Genomic DNA, 10,662 nt, shown 5'->3' on the forward strand with positions numbered 1-10,662 from the left:
TGTTCTGGTCTGAAAGAGTTTAATTCTCCTTCCACAGCAGGCACAGGTTGGGAGTCGTGGCTGATGGAGTTGTCACTGCTATGTGGCTCTGACTCATTGTGGGTAGCTGGGGGAGGCAGAAGCAAGGCTGCCTCGGGCTCTTGCTGGGCTTGAAAGGAAGAGTCTGTTCCCAGAGGTGTTCAGGTGTTAGGAAGAGCTTGGGATGGAAGTAAGGCTGCTCCCCAAGGAAGGAGCTGGCTCTTCTGGCAAGAGTTGGGCCTTTTGTCCCCTGGCATCTCTAGGAGAGAGGCCCTGTGTACGTGGTGGCCTGGGGGCTCAGACTGCATCCCGAGCAGTGTAAGGGGCTGGGGTGGGAAGGGGGATGGAGCTGCCTGCTCTGGAGCCTGCCCGGGACTGGCCATGCAGCAGCCGCAGCCCCGTGTGCAGGCTGGGCAGGGCCGGGAGAGCCTGGGCTGGGGAAAGCTGCCCGTGGCCTCCTGCCGGGGAGACTCCCATGGGCTGGGATAAAACTCTCCCTCTGCATGGCCGGGCTTGTGGAGCCCAGCACAGCTGCTCCAGCTGAGCTCGGGGAGCTGCTGCCAGGGCTCCACAAGGGCAGGACTTGCGGGTGACTTTGAATCCCGATTGTCACTGGCTACTGCCAGAAGAGGCTCGGGCGGGAGGAACAAAGGGACTGACTCTGCCGAGCTCTCGTGGTGGCTGCTCTCCCACCTTCTCTCCGGGCAGGGGCTGCGCGCTGGTGCTGCCAGGCAGGAGCCGAGGGCGGTGCCGAGAGCGGCGTGTCCGGGTGTGCACGGCAGGGAGGGGGTGATTCAAAAAAATCCCGCTTTGGCTGGAATCCCCCTGTGCATGGAGGATGAACTGTGGAGCCCAGTAAAGAGAAGGGAAAGTGCTGATAGGGGTCCTTCATGTGCTGGCCCAAAGGGCCCGTGGCACCTCTGCCTACCAAAGGTACAGGGGGGCTTTGTTTGAGGGCCAGGAAGGTCCAGGAACAGCTGGTGCTAAAGCCTTTTGAGCTGCCTTTCCCCTGCTGGGCTGCACCAGGCTCCAGTCCCCCTCCTGCCCTGGAACTGGGACCAGTAAATTCATACTGGGTACCCTGCATGCTCCCACGGGCCCTGCTCCTAGAGCTAAGGAGTGATGTCTCCAAACCTATTGGGGAACTGCAAGCAAGTTCCTCTTCCTGAAACCCCACTTGTGACTGGCTCTGTCCTCCTCTGCTGAGCCAGGGCAGCAGAGAGACCTGCTGGGAGCCAGGATGGATGGTGGATGGGATGTGGCCATGCCCTGGGGACAAGCAGAGGCCATGCCATGCTGCTAGGGCAGCACCAAGTATCCCTGGACAGAGGCACTGTGTCCTCTGCTCTCATCCTGAGCTCATCCTGGGCTCCAGCATCCTCATCCCAGGGGCTGCCTCCCATAGCCTGGGCTGGAGCTACTCCTGCTGTTTCTAATTCCTCCTGTGAAGGTTGCTGTGTGCAGGGATCATGTGGCTGGTGCTCTGAAAAGCTGGTGAACCCTTTGGCTTGGCTGGACCATGGTGGGGAAGTGAAGCTGTGCTCTTGAGTGGCCAAGGTACCTGCTCAGGTCTGGGAAGAAGCATCTGCAGTGTAACTGAGAGTGGAGCCCGGCAGCTAAAAAGACATTGCATGAGGATTATCTGATCCTTTGCAAGGCTGCCACGATGGAAAGCTGTCCTGACTGGGATGGGGAAGCAGATAGTGATGGGGACACCACAGCTGAGGAGTGAGACAGTACCCCACCACCTGCAGTGGGTACTAGGAGGATGCACAAGGGAACTTGGAAAGAAGGGGTTAATGAGATGTAACAGGGAGCTTGGCTTTGAGCCGAAGGAGAGTTCTACAGCCCTGCACATAAAGGCCACAAAAAACTGGCACTAGGCCAATTCCAACCAAGTGATAGGAAAGGTGGGACAAACAGCCAACAGTCTGAGAGGTGAAATCCCAGGGACAGACTGAGCTGTGACCACAGGCTGCCCAGCTGCAGGTGGATAACTGTGCTGGGGTGGCCTGCTGTCACCACAGCCTCTTCCATTCCATTCACAGCAGGGCTATGGTGGCAGCAGCAGCTGGGCCCTGGAAGTGCCTGGTGCTGGAGACTCCCTGCCAAACAACCTCAGCCTCTTTGCAAAGGTCACAAAATGATTCCAAGGGGTGGTGTCAGTGTGTAGTGCTACAATGGTATTTTCAGGAAAATACCAGGTATATTTCAGGAGAAGTGGTGGAAGAAGCAAACAATTCAACAGATCCTATGCTGTATTCCAGAGCTGCTGTATTTCAAGGGGGAAATGCTCACTGGGGCTGATAAATGATCAGGCAGACATTTCTCATGAGTTTGGAGAAAGCAGGAGGCTTGGGGGAGGCAGAACTATGCAAATAAGTTCTGCCCTATGAGGTGGTGATTTTAATTGTTGATACTGGTTTTTAAGTAGAGGGTGTTGTTCAGCAGCATGAAGCTGATATAGAGGCTGATCATCAGCAGTGTAGCCCAGCATCAGTACGGGGACCGGTCCTCTTCCTTCTTGATAGTGGCCTGAATAATGGGGCCCAGAGCACCCTCAGCAAGTTTGCTGAATTTCCTCCAGTGGGAAGAGCTGCTGAGACACCAGCAGGTGACTCTGCACCCACAAGGACCTCAACAAGCTGGAGAAATGGGCTGATGGAACCTCCTGAAGTTCAACCAAGGGCCGAGCAGAGTGCTCCTGCTGAGGAGGTGCAGCCCCAGCACACGCCATGGAAAGCAGCTCTGCAGAGCAGGTTCTCTGCAGGTCCTGGTGGGTATGACTGGCAGGGAGTGCCTGGAAGGGATCTGGGCAAACACTGAGGTGTGCGGCCCACTGCCAGGTGGGTTATGTGCCACAGGATCTGTGGATGGGGGAGCTCCTGGGTGTGTCCCTTGGAGCCCTGTGATGTCACCACTCATGATCATTATGACACCACTTGCGTAACTATAACCACCAGCGTTGGGTAGTGCCAGAGCACTCAGGTTCTGTCCCATAGCAGCTGAGGAGCTTCCGAGTGCTGCCAGCATCTGAGGAGCCTCTGTGCTACCAGTGTCTGAGGATCTTCCGAGTGCTGTCAGTGACCGAGGAACGTGAGTGCTGCCAGTGACTGAGGAGCCTCCAAGTCCTGCCAGTGAGTGTGGAACCTCCAAGTCCTGCCAGTGACTGAGGAGGAACCTCCAAGTGCTGCCAGGGACCAAGGAGCCTCCGAGTCCTGCTAGTGACCGAGGAACCTCCGAGGTACTCCAGTGAGTGAGGAGCCTCTGAGTCCTTCCAGTGACCGAGGAACCTCTGAGTTACTCCAGTGAGTGAGAAACCTCTGAGTCCTGCAAGTGACTGAGGAACCTCTGTGTTACTCCAGTGAGTGAAGACAACCCTCTGAGTTCTGCCAGTGAGTGAAGAGGAACCTCCGAGTCCTTCCAGTGACTGAGGAACCTCTGAGTGCTGTCAGTGACCAAGGACCCTGAGTGCTGCCAGTGACTGAGGAGTCTACAAGTACTGCCAGTGACTGAGGAGCCTCTGAGTCCCACGAGAGGTTGACGAACCACTGAGTTCCACAAGTGGAAGCCAAGCCTTCGAGTCCTGCCAGCGGCTGAGAGCAGTCAAGTCCGGGAGCAGCAATGGCCGAGGTCAGGGAGGAGGCACCAGCGCCACGAGTCGTGCGGGTCTGCCGCATCTGCGTGGATTTCCTGCAAAGCCCCGCTGCTGCCGTGGAGCCCTGCGGACACGTGTTCTGCCACGCCTGCATCCAGCCCCAGGCTGCCCCCGACGCCGCCGCCACCTGCCCGACCTGCCAAGGGCCCATCGGGAGCATCCGCCTGCTGCAGGGCCATGAGAACCAGGCCCCGGTGGCCCCGCGTCGCCCCCGCCGCCGCCTCCATCCCTTCGTGGCGCGGTGGCGCCAGCGGCAGCAGCAGGAGGCGCAGGAGGATGCGGCTCCTGGAGGTGGCCGGCGCCGAAGACTTGCTGATGGGGACAGGCCACCGAGCCCTGTGCCCCGCCAGCGTCCCCGGAGAGAGCTGGATGACCTGCGAAGAAATGGGCTGGGACAGCGGCCACCGAGAGGAATTGAAGCAATGGCTGCAGGGGACAACCAGCACCGCCCCCGTGTTATCTGATTTGATGTGGATCCTCCACGGCCCGTCTCAACTGAAAACCGGGATGCAGAGAAGGGCCTCGTCTAGTTTCTTCTTAGTTTGAACATTACTTCAAGACTGGGGGAGTGGGAGCTGTTGAAGGCAAAGCTATAGTTGTTGAAACTTGGGGAGAGAGTAGGATATTGTTATTAGGATATTAGGACATTAGGACATTAGGACATTAGAACATTAGAACATTAGGACATTAGAACATTAGGACATTAGGATATTAGCTGTGAAATAAAGTTTTTCTTATTCCGTTTGAAGCATTGCAAAGCAGGCATTCTTTATCCGCGTTGGACACATGGAAGAGTATCTCCTTTAATGTGATGTGTGTGGTGAGAGTTCACAACAGGGTATTTATTCCATGCTGATCATACATATTCATTACAATGTACCTCCTAGCTAATACACAAACACCACTTTCCTAGAACTAATTTGCATGCATTTGCCTTTTACTAGAATTCCTTTTTTGGTCCTGGAGGTCATCTAAAGGGGTGCCTGGTGGTCATATTCACTCAAGGCTTCAATATTACTGGTGACCTTACTTTGAACTTTTTCTTTGGGCATGCACTGTTGGTTTTTGTTACGTAACTTGCAAAAAACCCTCTGTAGTCCTCTATCTGTTTCTCCACTGGTTCCAGCTACATTTATCCTCCTTTGTGCATAACTTTACATCCTTTTATCTTTTTTCTAGTTAGTCCTAAAGCTTTATTCAACAGCTTCAGGAGAACTGAAAATTTCTAGACTCTGTCTTATTTTTCAAGTCTCTCCTTTTCTTGAGACTTTTAGACAATCTCAATAGTTAATTTTTCAGCACAAAGTGCTGCAACAACTGCAACAGCTACTACAAGCAAGTACACACAATGATTAGGGTGACTGCCACGAATGCATAACAAGGCAAACACACACCAATAACTACGGCAGCAGCAAGAAACAGAACCACAAACCCAGGGTCAGCCTTCTCTGGGCTGCAGGCCCTTTCCCCTGCGCTGCAGTTCCGGGCACAGCCGGCAGGGGCGCTGCTGGCTCCCGGCGGGCAGGGCAGGTGCGGTGATTCCCCCGCGGCTGCAGGGGGAGCTCCGCTGCGAGCTCGGGGACCACGCCGTAATGGTGGCTTTACCGGGACGGGCAGGCATGGAAGAAAGGCTTGCTTTACAATCCCGGGTGGTAAATGAGATGTATCAAACTGCACAGCTGTAGCAGGAACCACGAGAAGTCTCGGCAGGCAGGGAACGAAGAGTTATAGTGCAGGGAATGCTCGGAGCAGTGCCGCAGAAGCAGCGGGGGTGGGGCAGCGGCAGGGCAGGGCAGGGAAAGGCGGGCTCGGGATCCCAGGTTTTCCCTCTGAGGCAGCCGAGCAGATGGTAAAAAGTCACTCTTTTAGTGAGGTAGGGTGTTAATAAGGTCCCAGTGCAACACCCGCTCTTACGAGCAGAGCTCCACTCACGGTAAAAGAAAGGCAGCAGAAGGCAGAGCCCTGCAGTGGTGACGAATTCTCCACACAGCGACTGCAGCCTTTCTCCCCTCCGAATGTCCAGAGCACTAAAGACAGAGGCTGGACCCAGTGCTGCTTTCCCAGTCCAAATCTCGAGGTATCTCTGCCCTCCAGGGGAAACATCAGGTAAAGAGAGAGTAGCCAGCTGTAACCCTCCCCTGAGCTGACAACTTCTTTCTTCTCTCTAAAATATCCAGTCATTACTGCATCCTAGCAACACGTATTGGGGAAAATTCCTTTAGAGAAAAACAAAAATATCCAGCTCCTAAGACCCCAACAGGGGCCAATCCTGCTTGTTTCTGTATCACTTTCCTCATCTCTGAGGGGGCACAGCCGGGAAAGTGAATGGAAAAGGGAAAATCCTTTCAGACTCTGAGCATATTCCGAAGGGACCAGTATCTGCTTTCCTCACGGCCAGGGTGGGGACAGAAGCTGAGATGGAGGTTTGGGGCAGAACCTCCTCCTCTCTCCTGGCCTCACAACACCCCTAGGGCTGGAGGAGGTAGCCTTGGCCACCGGCTCAAGGGCACTGCCTGTGGGAGAAGTGGACTCAGGCAGGATGGATCTCATATTTAGGGGGTTTCCTCTGAAGAAGCACAGAGCCCTTTCTGCCCCTCTGTGCAGGGGCAGCTCTGCCAGCACCAACTTCCCGCCCTGCTCTCACCTGGCCCTGTATAGTGAACGAGTAAAATGAAGAAAAATGTTTTTCTTTTTGATACATGAGGAAAACCTCGGCTGAATTCCAACGACCAGCTAATGAACTTTAAGGGAGCAAACATGAATCTGACCACGGGCGTGCTGTTGCCTTGAGGTGGACATGACATTGCCACTTTCAAAACCCTCTATAAGCAAGTGCCACAGAAGCTGCAGCTTCTAAATCTACAAAGTGTGGGAGTCTTTGCTGCCTGCTCCCACAGTGCTGGTCCAGCTGCCTGGCTCTGCTCCTCCACTGGCAGCTGTCGGATGGAATTCGGCTGTGAAAGGCCCATCGCGCTCTGTGAGGCAGCGCTGGACCCATGGTGGTGGTAACACCTTCCCTGTGCTTCAAGTAATTATTCTTGGCTATCCCCACTTTTCTACCTTCTTTCTTTTATGAAAAAATAAAGGTTGAAATATCTGTTTGGATCTCAACATTTGACCTCGTTTGTGTTTTAATCTCACTTTCGGGTATGTTTAGAATCTAATTCTTTCCTCAGTTATGAATCGAGGTAAACTCGCTTCTCCTCGGCTTAAGGGGGATCCAAACACCCCAGCATTGGGCTGGACTGGGCTGGAGACACTGGACTCTTGATGGAAGGCTTCTCGTCCCCTATTTTCCCGCACTCAGGAGCTGCCGTGCGACCGGGAACGTGCGGTCCCGGGGGTGTCCAGGGGCTGTTTCGGGGCATCCCGGGGGTGTCCAGGGGCTGTTTCGGGGCATCCCGGGGGTGTCCAGGGGCTGTTTCGGGGCATCCCGGGGGTGTCCAGGGGCTGTTTCGGGGTGTCCCGGGGGTGTCCCGGGCGCTCCCCTCACGCCTTTCCCCGCGCCGGAGCACAGCGCCCCCGTGCGGCTCAGAGGGAACGCGCCTGCACGCGGCCCCGCCACGCCCCTTGGCCGTTGGCCACGCCCCCCACGCGAACCCCTGCTATTCCCCCCCCCGCCATGGCGAAGGAGGAGCTCCGGGTGAGGCGGGGAGAGGAGCGGGAGGAGCCGGCGGGAGCGGAGAGGCTGGAAGGCGGGAGGGGAGAGGCTGGATCCAAGCCCCATCCAAGCGGGCAGCTGGGAGGGAGCGAAGAGCGGCCGCCACTCCTCCTCCCGGGGCACGGCTTCGGTGCGGCTCCGCCTCCCCTGTGGCGCGAGGCCGCCGAGGTGTCCCAGCCGGGGGGAGCAGGAGCGGGGCCGGCCGAGGTGTCCCGGCCGGGGGGAGCAGGAGCGGAGCCGGCCGAGGTGTCCCGGCCGGGGGGAGCAGGAGCGGGGCCGGCCGAGGTGTCCCGGCCGGGGGGAGCAGGAGCGGGGCCGGCCGAGGTGCCGCAGGATGTGGCTGGGGGGGTCCGGCCCGAGCGGGGCTCACCCGGCAAAGCTCTGAAGCCCGCCGCATCCTGCAGTTTTCCGTCCAGGAATGCGTGAAAACGGAGATCGAGCACATCGACCTGAAAGTTGTCGGGCAGGACGGCTCCGTGGTGCAGTTCAGAATAAAGCGGCACACTCCGCTGAGCAAGCTCATGAAGGCGTACTGCTGCCGACAGGTAGGCGCGGGCACGGCCCGGGGCTCCGGGGGGACCCGCACGGACCCAAGGGGCTCTGCCGCTCCGGCCGAGCATCCCCTGCTGGTGCAGCCCTCGCTGCTTCTCTGCCCGGATCGTGGCACATGCTTGTGGGCAGAGTGAGGGTGTCCAGGTGTGTGGGAGAATGAGGAGCTGGGATGCTGGCAGCTTCTCGGTGCGGAGCTCTTATGGGTGAATGGAAGCTGCCTCTTCCTCTTCAGGTGCTCCCTAATGTCCCATGACAGAGTTACAAAAATTCCTCCAGTTGTGATCCTGACTTTTAGACAATTCACTAACCCTCAGTCCTGTCATCTTGAAAACCTTCGTCAGCTTTGAGTGCATTTTCTATTTGGGAAATGGCACAAAATAAATTCTTCTATGCCACAGCTTCCTCATGGGTTGTTTCCTTCTCCCTTCCCGTGTCTCCTGCTGCCTATTGCACAGTTGTGACCTGTGTTCCCCAGGTGTCACAGGCTGTTCCTCACTGCATCCTGAACTGAAGGATTCATCCCCACAGCTCAGCTCCTGAGCCTGGAGCTCCCAGTTTTACGCAGAGCAGAGGGTGGGCACGTGAATGGCTTTGGAAACAGAGTCAGGTTTTGTTTGCCCTTGTCTGTTACTTGCAGGATCCTTTCTTTGCTTATTCAAACTTCACACTCTGCCCTGCTCTGTGCCTGCTGCACCCTGACACCTCTCTGGGTTTTTGGAGAGGTACAGGAGTTCTAGCATTCCTGTGTGTGACAGAAGTGTGAATCACATGGATTTTAGAGGGCAGAGCAAGGTCCTCAATCCCTGATGCAGGGAATAAAGACTTCCTCATGTGATTAAACGCTGTCAGAACAGTAGTGTGGTAACTCAGGTTTTAAGGGCCATGTAAAGTTACCAGCATTTGACCTTCCTCAGTGTAGACAGCAAGACAAATATGCTCAGTGTCCTGGTGGTTAAATCTGAGAATCACAGAATGGTTTGGGGTTAGAAGGGAATTTAAAGCCCATCCAGTCCCATGCCCTGCCATGAGGACACCTTCCACTGTCCCAGGTTGCTCCAAGCCCCATCCAACCTGGCCTTGGACACTTCCAGGGATCCAGGGGCAGCCACAGCTTCTCCGGGCACCCTGTGCCAGGGCCTCACCACCCTCACAGGGAAGAATTCCCTCCCAGTTCCTAATCTAAATCTATTTTATCTCATCCCCCTTGTCTTTTGAGTGTTAATTTTGTTACCATGTGTTCTGACGGTAAATCCGTGAATACTTAGTTTGGGTTCAGAAATCAGGTGTGGTTTCTCATCTATAACTTTGAACTTGCAGGGCTTGTCAATGAGGCACATTATGTTCCTGTTTGATGGACAGCCAATTAAAGAAGCAGACACACCTGCACAGGTATGAAAAACACTCTTACTGCAAATTGCTGCACTGATATTCGGGTGTCTGAGAGGTGATCAAAGGGGCTTGAAATCAAAATGATCCTGAAATAGTTGCTGTGAGTTTAGCATGTTCCAACAAATTTGTGCAGGGTGACTGATGGAAAGTGTTTCATGTCTTAGTTAATTGAAGTTATTCCTGAAGTGCTGATTAGGAGCAGAGAGCCACGTGCTTTTTTGACCATGTATTTCTCAAGTTTTACTCTATTACTTACAATTTCTGTGTTTTTAAAATGTTAAAATAATTCCTGTGTTACTCCCTCAGCTGGAGATGGAACACAACGACACGATCGAAGTGTACCAGCAGCAGACAGGTGGAGGGTGCTCAGACACAGCCTCTTTGGGAGAACAGTTTGAGGATCCTCATCACACCTCACTCTCTCATCTGTCCTTGGATTTGTTGTTTTATTAAGGAACAAATGAACATGCCAGTCACACAGGGTTCTCTGAAACTTCTCAGGATATTTACCAAAGTTGCTTGTTGTCTTTGACATTCTGAGTGCACAAGTCAAAGTAGTATCTGCAGGGATTGAGCTGTGTCTGAATTTCACAATTTTAAATTCAGATTAAGTAATGTGTGTTGTCTCTATGTTGTTAGCCTTTTGTAAAAATGTATTGTTTGTATTCTCTTTTTTCTTTCTTTAAATTTGTGGCCTAAGCATTCATCTATGTTTTGGGACACTGAGTGTTCTTTCCTGGCTCTGGTTGGTCTTGTCCCTCTGTTTTAACTCAAATTATATAAATAGTTCAATGTATTTTCATGCCAAATGTGAGTGTAAAAGCTTCCTTTTAAGATGTGCCTGAAAGAAGGACCACAGATACAGGTTTTAAGTTTTTAGCTGGTGTTAGAAATTCAGTCAGTCCCTGGGGCAGCATCATGCCCTTGACTGGGGCTAGAACACAACACTATGCTTAGGAAAGGGTTTAAGTACTTCAGGTTTACAGGTGTTTTTTCATATTATGATAAAGTAGGCCAAAATATACTTTTTTAGTGCAGAAATGGGATTTTTTTTTTTTTGTCCTGCACTATTGCAGAACTGGAGGTAGCAGGGCAGCTGGTCTAAAAAACTAATGCTTGTGATAGAGTAGGCTGTGGGGGTTTTTTTGGTTGTGAAATCTTATAAAACTCCCATCACTGAAATTCTAGCTGTTTGCTGAGGGCTGGACAGCATCTGTCTCTTTGCCATGCTCCCTTAACTTTGACTCTCTCTCTGTGGGCACTGGAAGTCTGAGGCCTCAGGTTTCTTTTTAATACCTCTTTTTGGTAGGTAAACTTGGTAAATTGGGGGGGATGGGGGGGAGAAATGCCTTTAATGTCACCAAATTGTGCAGAAGAGCTAGTG

The 10,662-nt window shown here is 53.7% G+C and overlaps 1 protein-coding gene across 1 annotated transcript; it reads left to right on the top strand.

Annotated features, from left to right (window-relative positions):
• Positions 1 to 7,298: 7,298 nt before the first annotated feature.
• LOC121342075 (translation initiation factor IF-2-like) lies at positions 7,299 to 9,952 on the top strand. The gene is made up of 4 exons (XM_041416185.1): positions 7,299 to 7,319; positions 7,409 to 7,882; positions 9,207 to 9,278; positions 9,585 to 9,952. Exons 1-4 carry the CDS (start codon positions 7,299 to 7,301, stop codon positions 9,729 to 9,731), a joined length of 714 nt encoding a protein of 237 aa, XP_041272119.1. The 3' UTR covers positions 9,732 to 9,952.
• Positions 9,953 to 10,662: the final 710 nt, after the last annotated feature.

This window comes from Onychostruthus taczanowskii, unplaced genomic scaffold (genome assembly GCF_017590055.1).
Source record: "Onychostruthus taczanowskii isolate IOZ18803 unplaced genomic scaffold, ASM1759005v1 scaffold51, whole genome shotgun sequence".
Classification (NCBI taxonomy): Eukaryota; Metazoa; Chordata; class Aves; order Passeriformes; family Passeridae; genus Onychostruthus; species Onychostruthus taczanowskii.

Excerpts from the sequence above, each read along its gene's own strand:
- LOC121342075 (XM_041416185.1), top strand. The coding sequence starts at position 7,299 with ATGGCGAAGGAGGAGCTCCGG. Across the intron at positions 7,320-7,408 it reads TGGCGAAGGAGGAGCTCCGG|CGGGCAGCTGGGAGGGAGCG; the intron begins GTGAGGCGGGGA and ends GCCCCATCCAAG. Across the intron at positions 9,279-9,584 it reads AAGCAGACACACCTGCACAG|CTGGAGATGGAACACAACGA; the intron begins GTATGAAAAACA and ends TTACTCCCTCAG.